The sequence below is a fragment of the Clytia hemisphaerica genome, unplaced genomic scaffold (assembly GCF_902728285.1).
Source record: "Clytia hemisphaerica strain Z4C2 unplaced genomic scaffold, Clytia hemisphaerica genome assembly, whole genome shotgun sequence".
In the NCBI taxonomy this organism is placed as follows: domain Eukaryota; kingdom Metazoa; phylum Cnidaria; class Hydrozoa; order Leptothecata; family Clytiidae; genus Clytia; species Clytia hemisphaerica.
In genome coordinates, this window is record NW_027103248.1 from 103,532 (window position 1) to 121,925 (window position 18,394).

Below are 18,394 nucleotides of genomic sequence, written 5' to 3' on the forward strand. Positions count from 1 at the left end.
CGACGTCATTCTTTTCTCATATTATGACGCTATCACCAAATGATAGATCGGGTTATTTTTATTTCGAGTTATCTTGTACAATGAGCACCCATTGGCGAAGCGAGATACCCTGCAAAATTTATGAGGGAGTGCAGACGTTTATGACATATTCATTATATCTTTTGATAAAACAAAGACAATAATCACAGTGTCGTAAAAACCGCTCTCATCCATAAATTTTGCAGGGTATCTCGCTTCGCCTATGTCAGCACCACAGCTTAGCTAATAAAAACTTAGAAAATTAATAAGCTGCGGAGACAAACTACAAGAATTTTATTGCGCAATGTCTCAATCATATTAACATTCAAAGAATCGAAGATGGAGAGAACATATCCCAAAAAAATGCAAAAAAATTCATTTCCTTGGCAGTTTATTCATCCCCAAAGCTGACAGAAGAAGATCTATATATATCGAGCAGTAAGAAAAGGGTGCTAATGGTAACAAAATTGGGAATTAAATTATGATTCTAGAATAGTTTAGCCATTGCATTTGATGAAATACATTTACCTAACTTGATTATATCTTATTGATGAAAGGTATTACATTATAATAAGCTTAAATATAGTACTAACTCTCTAAGATCTGGACATGTTCAACAAATATCAAATGTCCGAATTCATGATATGTACCATTGCAATGCCTGAAAGGTACCCTACAGCTGATTGGTTGCAAGTGACGTATTGACTGATTTTACGTCATTTACAACCAATCAGTTGTTGGGTCCGTGATGTAATCTCAGAAGACATTGTAATGGTGCATATCATGGTTTTTCATGCTTTGTTAAGTTACGTAACTTCCGTCATTAACATTCGAATCTGTAAAATGGAACGTTTGCTTCCATAATGGCGGAAATTACGTAAACTTAATAAAACATGAAAACCTCTTTATTCGAGCGCGCAAATACAGCGACTTCTGATATTTGCGACATCATTAAAACACTGGATACACTAGAATCCAATCTCTTTTCAAATTCATGCAGTTTTTGACGAGGCGCACATACCATTGACTGTGCGCGCAATTGAAAAAAATATATATGAAAAATAAACTTTATGCATATACTAAAATAAACATGAATAAATAATTTTAAAAAATGTTGAATGAAAATATGACTGACCCCTTTACCTCGTGCGACCGATGAATATCATTGCTTAAAGGTTTTATTTTTACATAAGTGTTCCCGTTTCATATCAGACACATATTTCATATCAGGACAGTGTCTGTCTATTGTTATATTGTGCTGATATAAACAAAAAGATGTTTTTCTTTTCCTCTTTCTGACCAATCTTGCTCCACATTCGTGTCAATCCAACTGAAAAAGCTTGTGGATGAGCAAGTTGATGAGTAAGCAAACGATATCACTCTTATTAAAAAAAAACCTTTAAATTTCATATCATTGCCCATAGTGAAATCTAAATATCCTTTTTGAAAATTACCACAAGCCCATCTGAGGTCCCTTCCCACCAAAAAGTTATGTAATAAAGAAGGAAAAGGATAGTCTGCAGTGAGTGGGATTCTCTTCAAGTTAACTGGATTTACAAAGCGTTTCAACGTGCAGGAGTCGGTGATTTAGTGATGAATTGTAAATTGATTATTCTATCTAGGACAATGCACTGGAAATGCTTATTAAGCAACGCTGCAAAAAGCTTGCAAAAGGCAACAACATTTAATCGGATTAATTTTCGGGAGAATAGAAAAAAAAGCGGGAAATTTAGTGCGCTCCTCATGATTTTTAGAAAATAGAAGCCTTTTAAGTGTTTTGACGCAAATTCGATTTTTTCGCTACTGCAAAAGCTTGGAAAGTTTAAAGTGATATCAAAATAATCGAATGTTTCAGCCCGAAAACCTGGGCTCAAAAAGTCGCAAAGTGGGATAGACGTTAGAGCGTAGAAAAAAAGCCGTGGCATCTGGTATAGGCTAGGGGAACGTTTTGAAAATTTCGCGTACATTTAATTTCACGAATCTGCTAAGAATTCTTGAAAATTGCCTGAAAACCCTATTTCTTTTCAAAAATAGCAAATTCACTGGTTAAAAAAAAACAAATTCAAAATCTCTGCGAGTCAGTTATTAAACGTGATTTCGCGAGATTTATTATCGCAAAAAAGCAATACCTCATTACACTTATATACCTAATCAAACTAAAGTCTGTCCAGATATAATTGGCAGTGGAAACAAGAATGCCTGTAACTTTTAATAGCCAAATATAATTATGGAATTTTTTTTTGCTTGTTTTAGAAAATCAAGAGCGCTATATTTCAATGTATTTTTTGTTGAAAAATTCGCGATTCTTAACGGTTAAATTTGCGATTGCAAAAATTGAGCATTTTTTCTACTTATGCTATAACCTTCATTTTTACACCAGTGGTAGTTCAACTTTAGGTTAAGAAGTTTGTAAAATTTCAAGGCAAACAGAAAAGTCCTTCGGAAGATATGGGACCCGAAATCCTCCTTGGTAGCACTTTTCTGTGAAATATCAAATCTCCAACTTATTACTAAAAACGGGGATTGTGTTATCTTTTTTTAACAGTGCAATCAAAAGTTGGAAAATGTTAAGTGTTGGTGCATTGGTATTATTGGTATCATTGATTATTTCGCAACGAAGTCACAGTATAATTGTTTTTATTGAAAAGATAAGCATGAACTTATATTGCCTTTGTTATTTTTAAGTCATTAAAGAACTTTGCTAATTCCCAAAACACTAAACACTGTTTGGCTATGAGGTCATTAAAGAGATCGTAAAATGTTTTATGATCAAAAAACTGTTTTATCAATCATATCACTACCCCCGTTTTTAGTAATAAGTTGGAGATTTGATATTTCACAGAAAAGTGCTACCAAGGGGTATTTCGGGTCCCATATCTTCCGAAGGACTTTTCTGTTTGCCTTGAAATTTAACAAACTTTTTAACCTAAGGATGAACTACTACTGGTGTAAAAATGAACGTTATAGCATAAGTAGAAAAAAAACTCAATTTTTGCAATCGCAAATTTAACCGCTAAAAATCGCGAATTTTTCAACCAAAATTACATTGAAATATAGCGCTCTAGATTCTCTAAAACAAGCAAAAAAATTTCCATAATTATATTTGACTGTCAAAAGTTACAGGCATTCTTGTTTCCACTGCCAATTATATCTGGACTGACTTTATTAACATGAATTTGTTATCTCATAAATACAATCGTTTATTAACAAATTTGGGTCGAGGTAATTTTCGAAAACCCTGCCTTAATTAATTGTCGAACTATTTTTCCCTGCGTTAAATACTTGACTAGTTATAAAATGTGATAAGGTAATTCGTGAAAAACGCGAAATTACATCTCGTGAAAATTAATCCGATTACTGTAGACGTTTAGTGCAAGCTGGGAAATAATCTAACTAAAAGTATACCCTCTCAATAAAAAAATGCTTTAACGTCCTCGTTTCCTGCGTATTATCACCTTTTTATGCTTATTGATAGCGACGGACAGATAATATTCTCTGGCGCCTATCAGTAGCATAAATAAAGTCTGTTATACACGTGGAGGATTTGTGATTTAACGTCTAAGCTGAAATTCAGTGATCTCATCTGGATCATCAGTCCATTGAGCTAATGGTACATTATCCTCGTGTAGTCTCCTGTACTTAGACGATTCCACAAAATTACGGTAACACGAGATAGTGCAACCCAGTATAACAATTAATACAAAGATACCACATATAGATAATAACGCAATGATAAGTGCAGGGTTCTTCATGATCACAGAAAATAGATTTTTCTCTTGTACAATATGCTCAATGCGAGCTAAGGACCCATTATTAAGGTGTGGCTCAATGTCTAGTACGTGACATAATAGAGCACAGATATCGATATTTTGAACTTCACCAATTTTTAAATTTTTCTTGAAAGCCGGACCACGTGCTATAAAGATCCCATGCATTTCCTTCATGTCGTTATCGTAACCATGGTCCCCATGTGGGATCCAGGTCCCGTTGTTAAGCGCAAAATAATAAGTTGGATCAGAAAGAGCGATAATTTCAGGTATACGTCTATTATTTTTGTAATGCCATCGTTCGGGGATGTCTTTTTTATAATATACATTTAAATGTTCAATTTTCTTCAGTGCTTTATATACTTCTTCTTTTTTACCTTCAAGCGGTCGAACATGAAGTAGCACACCGTGACTATCAAGATGAAAATCGGATGTGTTGTTTAGGTAATCTGAAAGGTATTTGACGTTTTGGCGAGGGATCGGTAGAAATCCATGATCACTGACAACTATAATGTTGACCTGAAATAAAAAGCATTAAATTGTTATGAAATGATAAAGGTTTGTTACGTAGTTTCCGCTATTATGGAAATGCAAACATTCGAATCTAAAGAAAAGATCCCTTACACAAATAGAACGTCTACTTCCATAACATAATACCCGTAGCTTATATGAGAAATCTCTATATCGATGTAGGGGCACTTCCGATAATGCGCTCTGGCGGAATTAACGGTAATCGTTCAGGAATACAAACCGGTGTCACAGTAAAATATTACTCCCCAAAATTTATACTCTCCAGTCATTATTTACTGGGAAATAATTACTCCCCAGTAATCTTTTCCCAGGAAATTATTACTTCCGGGAGTATAAATTTACGCAAAAATAATGACTCCCTTCAGAAAATTTTACTCCCCTGATAGTATACCAAAAAACTAGCATAGATCACGATCATTATTCGGTTTCCTAATCTTTTTTTTCCTGTTTATCATGAATAAATAACAAAAACAATATGGAAACTTTTACTGCTATTTGGCCCAGCCGCGCAGCGCAAATGGGCCTTTAAAAAGCAACTGAACGAAAAGATTTTGGCTTTGTCGGAGCCTGTGCGCGCAATAGATTAACAAGTCCAGTAGTCCAGGCTAAACCAGCGGCCGATTTAGAATTTTTGCCTCGCCTACCCGCACGATGTTTGACCTACTCTTATATTGGATTGAATTGGTAGTAAAGTCAAATTTCATTCTCTTTATAGCAAAGTATTTTTTAGGTCAGGGAGCAAGTGGGAGCATTTGGATGTTGGAGTTTTATATTTCAAGCTTGACAGAGACTTTTTTCAAGTAAACTTATGTTGTAATTCATTAAATGATAATAAAATGCAGCTCATGTGTAAATTTGAATAAGTTTGGAATGTTTTTCATGATGCTACCCGTGAAGATGGTCAGTTTGGATTTTATATCGCTTTATAAACGGTCGGTGGCTGGATTTTTCAAACCTGACAGAGAATTTTTTCAAGTAAACTTATGCAGTAACTCATTAAAGGATACTAAAATACAGCTCATGTGTAAATTTGAATAAGTTTGGAATGTTTTTCATGGTGCAACCCGTGAAAATGGACAATTTTGGATCATCGCTCTAAACTAAACGGTCGGTGGCTGGATTTTTCAAACCTGAAAGAGAATTTTTTCAAGTAAACTTATGTTGTAATTCATTAAATGATAATAAAATGCAGCTCATGTGTAAATTTGAATAAGTTTGGAATGTTTTTCATGATGCAACCCGTGAAAACGGAAATTTTGGATCTATCGCTCTAAACAACGGTCGGTGGTTGGATTTTTCAAACCTGACAGAGAATTTTTTCAAGTATTCTTATGCTGTAACTCATTAAAGGATACTAAAATACAGCTCATGTGTAAATTTGAATAAGTTTGGAATGTTTTTCATGGTGCAACCCGTGGAAATGGACAATTTTGGATCTATCGCTCTAAACGGTCGGTGGCTGGATTTTTCAAACCTGACAGAGAAATTTTTCAAGTAAACTTATGTTGTAATTCATTAAAGGGTACTAAAATACAGCTCATGTGTGAATTTGAATAAGTTTGGAATGGCTTTCATGATGCTACGGGTGGTTAAATCGATATTTCTGAACTTTGACGGTCAACATTTGACATTTGAAGTTTGTGAATTTATTTAAACTGATTTTTTCTTTCATACTAGTAACAAAAACATAAAGCAAATCTATTATATACATATATTGCGTATCATTTATCATAGACCTTTTTTCAAAGAGGACGTCCTGTTGAATAATTATGTAGTCCAGCCATAAAAACAATGATAGAGCCATGCATAATTACTGTATCATGCATATTGTAATAATTATGTATGGTTTTATCATTGTTTTCCTGCTGGACTACATAATTATTCAACAGGGTGGCCTCTTTGAAAAAAGGTCTATTGCTGACCTTCCCCTGACCTTCCAGCGCAGCTGGTTTCTTTCTTTTCATTTTTCACTTTTTTAACTTTTTGAATGTTCAATGTTCCGTATTTCAATCTCTGCCGAAATTGTGCATTAGGTTTCTAAGACTTGATGTTTCCTTTAAACCCTAAAATTGCAAAAATAGGTGATTCCGCAAACATTGATTCTCTTAAGGTACCCGATACAAACGACATTTGGTTATTGCCACGTCAGCTGGGCCTTCACGCCGCTTCGGCTTCTTGTTTGACATTTAAGTTGAATTTAAACTTTTTTCTTGAGTGCGATTTGCTTGGGTTAGAAAATTGAGAGATATTTTAAAAACCTGGTACATCTTGACACTGCAACACTGTTTTCTTTATTTTGAAATAATTCTTGAAATTTAATTCAAAAAATTCTTGTTCGTAGAGCTTTTTCTTGGCCCAATAAAAATTCTAATAAAAAGGAGTATACTGATCCCCCCCCCGTTTATTCAACCCCCCCCGTCTATTATATTTTACAGAAATTTCGGACCTCCTCCCCCTTTTATATTTGGACCCCTCTATTATTCGGGTCCTTAGAGTCGAATATTTCAAAAGGAAAATGAACATAAAAAATCGCTACAGTGGGGATAGCATTCTTTGATTTTTCCCCGAACGGATGAAAATATTCTTGGCGTCACCAGGGGTACAGTTCAACGGGATGGGTGGGGGTAACAACGGGTCACTTTAACTTGTAGATGATTTTATGGCTAGGTTTTCTCTTACAGCAACCAAAACAATAAGGTTTATGGATTACATTATGCATACATTTTTAAAACGTCTCTACTTAGCAAGTGACTTCATTGATTGGAATGTCCAAATCGAATGTTTAATTCGAATATGCAATAGCCGGAATTCACCAGGGAGTCATAATTTACTGGGAAAATAACACTCCCCCCTAATTAGAGCAAATAAATTTGCAATTTGAAGGGGAGTAACTTTTTCCACGGGGGAGTAATAATTTCTCAGGTAATTATTACTCCGGGGGTCATTTTTTCCCGGGAAATTATAACTGAGGGAGTGATTTTTTCCGGGGAGTAAAGATTTACGGTTACACCGGGTGACCAACGAAAAATTTCGGACGTTTCTCGCCATCTTGAGGCCGAACAAATGTTCCAAAGTGCTTGGATTTTTATATTTAGAAAGAATATACCCTTACTTAAAACTTGAGTTTTTTTTAATTTGAGCCACTAGTTCTAAACTTATGTAAAAATTCACTTTTCCAAAAGTATAAAAAAACACACTTTCGTGGGCCACCCGTTACAAGTTATATATAATAGAATTGGGACGACAGGATGTATTGGGCCATTCCATTAAATTTCCATACAGGGGGTGGACGAACCTTTTCAAGTAAAAAAAGATTTCTTAGAAATGTGTTGATACCAGTGCCGTAGGAAGCATTTTCATATTGGGGGGGGGGGCTGAAGTTTAGTGACACCGCGAGGGCAACCATGGTTTGGCCCGAGGGGGGAAATTTTGAAAATTTGAGCTCTAGATTGCCTAAAAATACACTCAAAACATGCACATAAAGACAATTATGACAAATTAAAAAAGAAAACTTTGCATTTTGCAAAATAACCATTTTTGAAATAATTATTGGGGGGGCATAGCCCCCCCTTGGCCCCCCCCTTGCCCCCCCAGTTGCTACGGCACTGGTTGATACCCCCTGGAAAAGGGAAAAACTTGCTAAAAATCCCTTGGAAAATCGCTTTTCGTACCTTAAAGTGACGGTGGACGAACTAAAGTCAGTCTTTTACCCCTTGGAAATTTTAAAATAATTTTATACCCCCTGGAATAATGAAAAAACACTCTTTTAGACCCTCTGGAAATTCTGCATTCTGTACGAGTTTCACACTTTTCGATAAGTAGAGAAAATCAAAGATAGAAAAATCCCTGATTGAATTCTAGTATTTTCATTCGCAAAAACATGACAGGATGCGTTAGAATAAATAATAACCGTAGCTAGAGAGTTAACTACAGTTTGGAGCACTTTTCAATCAATAAGTAGAGAAAATCAAAGGTAGAAAAAATTTCATTCGTAAAAAAATAGACGATAAATTACTTGAACTTACGGTATCTAACAGATTCGCTCTATCCATCTTCCGTATGAAATAATCAAATTCTTTATTCAGTTTTTTCAATATGGCTTTCGTTACGTCATTATCAGGACCATGATTATGGGCCGTATTATCTGGCTCCTCTATGTAACACATCACCAAGTTCAGATCATCGTCATCCAACATCAGTTTAACAATCGCATCAAAACGGTTCTTAGTTGAGTACGATGCATTATATTCCTTATACGTGTACGAAGGATATTTCCCGTCATAACTTGATTCTGACCCAGGCCAAAAGATGGTAGCGCTCTTGCCTGTTTTATTGGTTCCCTCAATGATGCGTTCTTCGTTCAGCATCCATATTGGTTTGGCGCCAGTCCACCATTTTGCACCGTTCGATTTATGAAAAGTATCTTTAAAGACTGGATCGTAGAACTGGTTACCCACAATCCCATGCGTTTCCTCGTAAAGCCCAGTTGCTATTGTAAAGTGATTTGGGAATGTCTTAGTGGTGAATACAGGCTTTAAAGAAGATGCTGATGCTCCGTAATGAGCAAACTTCTTGAACGCTTCTAAGTTGTCTCTTTTGATATAATCATACCTGAATCCATCAAATGATATTACCACAACTCTTTGTTTTGAGTAAGTTCGTTTCTGTGTTGTTTTTGTGTTGATCAGTAGAGGCGTTGTAACGATAAGAATGATCATACATAGCTCATAGAATTTCATTTCTGTGCTGTTCTTTTTTTTTCAATTAGCTTCAATTTTGCATCATTTCATTGTCTTTTTTTGACGTATGTGTCAACTAAGGAGTGAAAGAAAGTATAATATTTAAGGTCTGAGGGAGATTTAAACAGATGGTACCAGACTTTTTTGCCAGAAATTGCAGGTTTTGGTCAGGCCATGGAATTATTATAGAGAGTAAACATCGAATGAAACAGTGGAGAGCGAAGTATTGTCTTTCTATTGTTTTAGAAAACGATCGATGTACAGGCTTTGTCCACAAAGGACAACTGTCATGGCGGCTCGAAGGACTCTGATTTTGAAAAATGATTAATACTCTTATTTCTAAAAAGTTCTCTTACTTTTTCTGATCGTACTTTTGTTGGCCAAAAGTTTGAAAATAAATGCTAGATTACCAAGCGAATACATTTATGAAATCTGGTGTGAGAAAAACATCATCAGACGAGTAAATTCAAACAAAATGCTAATAATGACACGAAATTTTGAATTGGGAATATCTTTCTAATATTTCTCCGAGAAGAGCTGAGATTGACCATGGCTTGGCAGCAGGTTTTAGGTGCGCCCTAAGAATTCAGGTGACCCCTAAGATTTAGGTAACCCCTGGTTGCCAAATATTTTAGGTGACCCCTAAGCCAATGACACGTCAAATTTTTTCGAAAATCCTTTTCATTCAGACAATCAAACAAATACAATAGTTAGTTTAGCTTATTGCTAAATAGAATAAATGCCCTATTAAGAAATAGGAAATAAGCTAAGTACTGAAGGTTCATGCCAGATTATCAAGGTTTTGCAAGTCAAGGGGCAAATCCCTTGCCAGACAGATTTTTTATCTAAGTAATGCAACAGAATTAAAAATTTTTTACAGATAATATATTAGATACCAAATTTTCAGTTTTTGAGCATTGCTTAGATTGGGCGGTTCAAGTTATAGTCCGTTAACCCCATGTGAACGACATGGATTTTTCGTAACAATTTACTTTTGAAAAACTTTAGGATTTCCGTAACATTCAAGATTTTTTATGCGAAACTTGGCAAGAAAATAGAGCAAATTTTATGGACTTTCCAATACAAATGACTAAATAATGAGGAAAAATCCTGGATTTTCCGAAACCTTTTTCAAATTTCTCAGGATTTCCAAGTGAAAAAAAAATCCCAAAAACCCTGTCGTCCACAGCTGTGGTAATGGTTTTTTTCTAGAACTGCCCAACAAAATATAAGATGAGAAAGTGCCAACCTATGGTCTGGTAGGCTGCTTATGATGAAAAGCATGTTCAGAAAAAAATCACCAAACAATAACATAGAATCTAGCCCCCAGGCAGATCCATCTGAAAAAATTTAGGTGACCCCTAACATGGTTAGCCCCCCCCCCCTAGCCACAGGCCAAAATTAGATTTGTTGTATGAACACCAGCGAAGCCTTCAAAACGCCAAAGAAAAAGAAACTAATAGATCTGACATTTTGAAAACATGAAGAATTAATTATCTTTTTTATCCTTTGACGCTAGAAACTCTACTCACAGATAAAAAAATTCACTCCTCTAAAAATTAGTGAATAAGTGAAATAAATTTTGATTTTTCTCAAACTCTACTTTAAAACCTCTTAATGTCAGCTAGATAATCATTTTTCTCATTGCTGTTTTTACTCCAACCATCGTCTAAAGGTTGTAACTTATGACGCAACAATTCCATGTAAATAAATGATTATAAAGCGAATGGACAAGAGTCAAATCTATAAACTTAGCTAGTTGAATAATCAGATTACGTGGATTATCTTATGGGCCATCAATAAAAAACAACATAGAAAAAAGATTAGCTTAGTTTACACCAACTTGGTTTGTACATGAAAGCCAAGAAAGAACACACTTTAGTAGAGATAGAGTCGAGTTAAGACATTGGTCGAATTTAACCTCGACAAAGAAAAAAACGGGAAAACCAGCTCCCCCCCTAACATAAAAAAATCTTTTTATACTGTGAATGAAAAAGTAAAAATCTAAAATTTTAGTAATAAATCAAACTGATCAAAATACATAAATCACAGTGGTTGTTTTTCACGTTCATAAATTTTTTTTTTTTCAAGAAATCGACGCGTATGTTTTTACTAAATTTCAATGGTAAAGAAATGAAAGAAATAAGAACAAAACGAGCAAAAAAAAGAAGAAAATGAATAGAGATATATAAACCTCCCTGAAGTTTTTTCATATGAACGAATTAACGTGAGAAAATAAATGTGAAAATATACTGTGAAAAAAAGAGCAGCGAGAAAAAAAATATTCTCGACACATTTCCGATATAATATTCATAAAACGAATTCTGATGAAAAACTGCTGACGGCGGAAGGACAGGACAGGGCCAAAATACAAACACATCCTAAAAGAAATAAACCAGCCGAGGCTGGAAGGTCAGCCAATAGAGCTTAGCTAGATAGCTTTAATAAGTGGGTTAACAGAAGTAAGAGATGTACTGAAACAGAGAGTAGACTAAAAATGTTGAATACTGTAATGTACAATATGTGAAACATTTGATAACGGCTTGATTTAAAATTATTTAAAACAAGCCTGAGAGCTCTCCAACCCCCCCCCACACGAGAAGCTCAAAGTATACTTCTCTTTAGCATTGTAGCACTGTTTCTATGACATCAAGCAATTAAGCTATAGTTCATTACTACATAATAAAAGAGAAACATAGTGTAATTAAACTTTTTGTTAATTTCATTCCAGTCAGTTATTTACATTTTTTCTGTTGGATGTAGACAATATCCATATCTGACCAAAGTGTTATAACTAGAAATAAATAAGAATTGCCAAAACGTCAGAACCAAAATAAAGATATCCATCAAATATACATAGAAACTGTACTTTTTGTTTTACTTGATAAAACTCCAATAACACTTTCAACTAACAAGCTACAAACTTTAAGTCACAAAGCGCAAACTCCAGAAAAACACAATTTGCATCAAAAACTTTGCAAAACGTAGTTCATATTTATAACATTTCAACAAGAACTGTATTTTGGTAGACTTGGTCAAATTACAGAAACCATTTGTCAGTTGTAACAGACGAACAAACACAGGTTAATTTATAGGACCTCCAGGTAGGTCCAAAAATGTGACTGATCATTGTCCTACTTTGCACTTGAAGCAAAATCACAAAATCTTGAAAAACACAATGTTGCATCCAGTCTGCGTAAATAAATTTTGTAGTTTAGTACCGTCAAGTTACACAACATGCACACAACCATCTTGAAGACTTTGCTGGTCGCAAATGATAATCGAAAGCAAAACTTAAAATTCATAACTATGCGGGAAGCTCATTTTCCCCCTTTTTGCTTTAAACTCGCTTTTGATTGGTCTATGAATTTGGGCGATTGATTTACCGCCTTGGCGGAATAAACACACGACGATAATAAATAAATTCAACAGGGCAACAGTGTAGCAATTAATTTCAACTGGGTGTCCTCTCTTCTGTGCCAAGCACTGGCAGTGTTTTTTAAACTTTAAAACAATGTTAAATGATTGATCTGTTTGTTATGGCTGTGCAAGTTGTGAGGAGAGTGTGCATGTTGTGTAACTTGACGGCAGCCCGCTTTTTGCAAGTCTGATAAGAGATATGCATAAACTGTTATCGCCATTCATTCCATTCCATTATCATTCAGTCAAAATGTGCGTCAAGGTTAGAAAAGGTTAGAAAAACACAATCTGCGTCCGGAACTGCGTGAAAAATAGTTTGATCAATTTCAACAAGAACTGTATATATTAATATTAATATATAATTTTTTATTTCTCGCCTTTTTTTACGCATCACTGATTTTTGTAGCATTTAAAAATGTGTTAACGCTTGTGCAGTATTATACCTGATGAAGTTCTGAAAATAGAACGAAATATCGTAAAAAACAAACTGTGTTGATTTTACTTTTTTGTTCACTTAATATTAATATAAATGATCAAATTCCAAAGACAATTTGTCATAATTTTGCAAGTCCAATAATAGGAGATGTGATGTCATCATTTGGTTCCCGTCATCTGACGGACCCTGATTTACGATCAGCAGGTAGAGTTGGAGAGTCGGAAAGTTTTTCCGCTGCTTTGCTGGATTTCCACTGTCGACCTCTGCACGCTCTGTGTTTACAAGTTTTCAAATCGAAGTAGCGAGCCACATGCTAATGGAGAGTAAACCGAAAACCAGTTTATCCACGGTTTCTCAATTTTAAAATTCGGATCAGTCCACACGGATTCCCTTTCAACAAGATGTAGCTGCTTCTTAACAGAAAAATATTTTCGACCGACCGACCGAACGACTCCCATTTTTTAAAGTAGAAATGACGAGAACCAAACAATTTTTTGCGATTCGCCTTATCAAACACATCCAAGTCCAAAAAAGCACGATTGCATCCAGTGTATATCAAATTTATACAGTAGCTGTACTTTTGTAAGCTTTATCAAATTCCAATAACATTATAACACCATCAATCCCCTAGAGGCAAACAAGAAAAATATGTTTTTATTGCAAAAACTATTAAAAACGTAAAAAGCAGCAATAAAAGGTATCAAAAACTTGAGCAAACGGCTTTAAACCTTCAAAAGATGTAGAAAAAGAATCCCCTTGATGAAAATCATGTGTTTGATTTGCCGAGTTAAAAAAATAAATGACAGAAATTAAAGCTTGCGACAGATTTACACTGGAAATACTTTGGTACAACACTGACTTATCACATCTGACTTATCGCTGGAGCCGCCATCTTGATACATTATGATCTGTAAAAACAACGCACGCTAAAAGTACCCAAAAAGTTAACCCGATCGGAAGAAAGTTAAGAAATCAAAGTGAGATCGGAAAATCGGATTTTTTTTTGCCGTCTTATGATGATGCTGATGATGGTGGAAAATTTTACCTATTTGAATGCTCAGCTTAGGCTGACCAATTATTTTCAAGTTTTATGAAAAAGAAGAAAACAATGAAAAGAAAAAAATACTTAAGTTTTAATATCCCCTCAGGGCAAGGTGTTGGGATTTACACATTGAATCTTTCCTGGGGGAGGGGGTACTAAGATCGGAGAAAACCGGGTCTGTGCGGAACGGGCCCCCAAAAGCCGACCCTTAGAGAGACCAAATTTTAGTGAACAAGTGACCTTTAGAAAATTTTCTTCATACTTCCAAAAAACAATTTCTTGAAAATTATAAAAGTTTTCTGACTTTTGGAGAGACTAATTTAAAATTTTCTGATTTTTTCAGCGTGAGAAAGACTTTTGAAGGTGAAAAGACCGACACTTGTTGATAAATTAACTTAGCGGAGGGTAGTGGATTTTACGTTCGATTTTATTTTACAAATCACAGATAATAAATGTTGATGAATAATCTACTAGGTGCCATTACTCCCTAACATTCAAATATTTTGTAACGAAATGTTTCATACTCAATGACCATTATACAAAGAAAAATCTACCATTACTCACTATGTGTGTGAAAAGAATTTTTGAAATGGAAAATTTCATCGAAGTAAAAATTACTACATCGAATAGTACAAATCAAAGATGATAGATAAGGCTTGGTCCAGGGTACATAAAGGTCATTAGGCCTACTATCGCCGCATTTGCGACCATACTTAAAACCATATCAGTATTCAATCATCATCTCTTCACATTCAAGGTTCTTTTTCCAACTGATTTTGAAGAAATTCTCAGTGCTAATAAACAAATTCATCATCAAATCAAAATAAAAAAGATTTAGAGAAAAAAATCTCTAAACAACGACAGGGACAAAATGTAAACATATTCCCCAAAAAAATTCATCAAAAAGCTCTACCCGAAGAAAAAGATGGCGTAGCTTTACGAATTAAAGGGGAAAAGTAAAAAAAGAATAGATATAAAATTTTTATTAAGTTTAGCACAACTGAGAGACTATAGTAACAGACGGATGTGTCATGGCCCCCGGCGTGCGCATCGAATTGAGGGGGCCAAAAAAATATGTCGCCCACCATGGTTGGGCGACGAAGAAAATTTTCGACTTTTTGCCCTTATTTCACCCCTCTAAACGGTATATATAAGATTTTTCAAACTAAAAAAAAAATACTTTGCAAAATATTGGGGGGCCATGGCCCCCCTGGCCCCCCCGGTGACGGGGGCCATGTGTGTTCTTTAAAAGCACATCGAGCCTGTGTACTTGCGAGGCCAGTTCATAGATTTTTAAAGCCGAAGGGCTAGATGTCGGGCTTTAAGCCATCGCAGGCAAAAAAAAATGAATATCGGAAAAAATGTTTCGAAAATCCGCGAAGCTTCTGATTGGTCAAGCACTGAAATTCTATTGTAATGTCACGTGACTTAGGTAGGAGGTCTAACTTAGGTAGGATTTCCTACCTAACTACGGCACACTTTTCAGCAGAGGCTTGACATCTAGTCCTTTGGGCTTATAAATCTATGGACCAGTTATCCAGAATCAACCTAGGCTGTACGCATCCCTTTTATATGTTTTGATATAGAGGATTCGTATTGTGTATAAAATTCCTGTACGAGAGTTACCCCCGTCTTTGTGTTTTTGAGTTTCAAAAACTTGATTAGCTTGATTAGTAAGTCCTATATGAGAGATCTTCAAGTTTCATTAAATCTGAATTTGAAACTGAATGTCTAGAGGTTAATATAATTATTGGATTTCTAAAGCTTTTTAAAGAAAACGGAAACAGGTTATCCCAAATTTTGTATAACTCTCGGACAGGAATTTTATACACGATAGGCATCCCTCTAGGCATACAGCCTAGAATCAACCCTTAGAAATATGAGTAAAGGAGACAGTCTAGTGGAATGCTGAAAACGAAACTTTTTTTTTTAGTTCCAAAAACGTCATGATTTTCTGATCCACAAAATTAAGAAATTGTACCACCATATTTAGTACTCTTAAGCAGTTATAAAAACGAGATACGAGTTGATATCAGCGGGTTATTTAGCGTCACGAAAATAACTGTGTCTAATATCACATCTCATTCTCCTATTCATTATCCTGTTCTATATGAAGTATATATCCGGACAGTGTCCGGGAGCAACAGTCCAAAATTTCCACAATCGCATATATTCTTATAGAGAAATGTATAGCGAGACGAGTAAAGACAGATGGTTTTAGATTTAGTGGGTAAAAATCTCTCAAAAATATGGATCAGATTATTCCTTGTTAAGATCTTTAATCGACAAAAAGAATTATAAATATTATACATCACAAGATTTTTCCTTTTCCCCTTTTTTACAATTATGGGAGAGGGAGGGGGTGATAAATGAAAACTGTGCTGAGACTGAACATTAGTTATAAAACTAATTAATATTTTCTTAATATCTTCGAGGGGGGGTAGAAATCACTATCTTCAATGAAACAGACTCAAAATCTTTCCAAATTCATAATCAGATAATTCATTTTCAAGTTTTACCAAATACCCAGCCATTATAAGTTTACAAATGCAAGCAACATAATATCAGACAAAACAAAAAAAAACCTCACAGTTCAATCCGTTATCAACATCACCATCATTATTAGTAGTAATTAGAAAGACGTTTCATTCATTAATTGATTGAAAAAGAAAGGTTGAAGAATCATTTCTTGACGGAAGTCTTCTCTAATTTTTCTTCATGTTAATTAATTTGTAATCAAACTGCAAAAAAAAAGATCGAATAACATAGAGATTTGAATTCTAGCCCAGCTGGCACACAACGTTGTTTCAACGTTTATTTAACGTTCATAACGTCCATATAACGTTAAATGAACGTTGAAACAACGTTGTGTGCCAGCTGGGAGATAGTATGAGAGTATATTTACAAATTTTTAGAATGCAACAATGATCACAAAACAATTTTATGCATCGCCCAATATTTTTTCTAAGGGGTACCACACTCCTACAAAACTAATTATAAAGTCAACCCAAATCTCAACGCATTTTACTAGAAGGCCTTGGCTTCCCAGCATCATGTCGCCAGTAAACCTTTCTCAAACACTCACCCACCCGAAGAGGGATACACGTTTTTTTATAATACTCAGAGAATGGTGAAAATAAGAACATGTTAAGAACATTTTTAGGCTAAAAACTCAATTAAGAACATCCTAAGGCTTCGAAAATTTTGGATGTTCTTATAAAAAAACCTGTATCAGGGCTAGAATTTATATGTGCGGAGTTCATTTCCCCAAAAAATGTCTTATCGTTTGACCAAACATCCTATAATCATTCCTTCTGGAAGAGAACTATGTAAGATTTAATGTCTTTTTTCCAGAAATGCCAAGTATTTTGCACTGGTGTTTTAACACAATAGATAGCCTAGTTAATTAAGCCCATATTCACAAGGCTAGGACACACGGCTAATGGCAATAAAGCATTTTCGGCGCTTTAAAGATTTTTTATATTTACGCATTTTAAGTTTGCCTTGGAGTTATTCAGTCACAACTTACCATCAGATTTATCCTAATGACTGAATCAAACTAGCTTAGATTTCTAGGCTACACAATAGAGTAAGTACTTCGGAAACATGCGAAGGAGTGCAACGCTCGTTAAAAAGACAATGAAATTACAATTACAAATCACTTCTTCTGATAAGTTTGAAATGGTCTAAATCCACCTATGCTTTGTAATCTTTATAGGTTAACTTGAATACTTGAAAAATCTAAATTTTTTCCAATAAATATAAAACGAGATATAATCAGATATACATTGGCTAGTATTTAAAAAAAAAACATTAGATAGCTACTACTGTATCTTTTTTCCAAAGCCACGGCAGCCGAAGCAAAATAATGCACCATCTTTGCTAAAAGTAACCAAAGTAGAAACCTTGGTTGTCAAAAAAGCTCTGCAGCAAATACTTTGTATACAAGATATCAGTGGATATAAATGACTTACCCATTTAACTTTAATCATAAAAACATTTCTCCATTATTTGCTTGGAATGTCATCAAAATCTCCCAACTGAATTTTCTAATTTTCTTTTTAATTTTCTTTTTCATTCATTTATTCTCTATGATGAAAGTAAATTTGTTATGTTCACAGAAAGTACAAGCTTTTTGAAGAGAAAGCAATGATTTTTCAGCTTTCCAGCCTCACTGTTCATTCTGTCAAACAAAATCTACCGGGTGTGCCACAAATAAGTTACCATCTTATTTGAATTGATATTGTAGGCAGTAGAAAAGAGATTTTTCAAAGATTGTTTCGGAATCATTCAGAGGAAAGCTTAACTTAAATTTGGTGTATTACTTTTTAATTTTACTTCATTGGTTCAAAAGTTATGTTCAAAAACCTAAAATGTCAATTTTAAAAAATGTCAAAAAAGGCGAAAAACGAGAGTATTAAATTGATTGTAATGAATAGAC

The 18,394-nt window shown here is 34.6% G+C and overlaps 1 protein-coding gene across 1 annotated transcript; it reads right to left on the reverse strand.

The window, feature by feature from the left end:
- Positions 1-514: 514 nt before the first annotated feature.
- Positions 515-18,038, reverse strand: LOC136824763 (ectonucleotide pyrophosphatase/phosphodiesterase family member 5-like). The gene is made up of 3 exons (XM_067080739.1): positions 17,928-18,038; positions 8,342-9,131; positions 515-4,304 (listed from the first exon to the last, which is right to left on the reverse strand). The coding sequence occupies exons 2-3, from the start codon at positions 9,053-9,055 to the stop codon at positions 3,570-3,572; spliced, it is 1,449 nt and encodes a 482-aa protein (XP_066936840.1). The 5' UTR covers positions 9,056-9,131; positions 17,928-18,038; the 3' UTR covers positions 515-3,569.
- Positions 18,039-18,394: the final 356 nt, after the last annotated feature.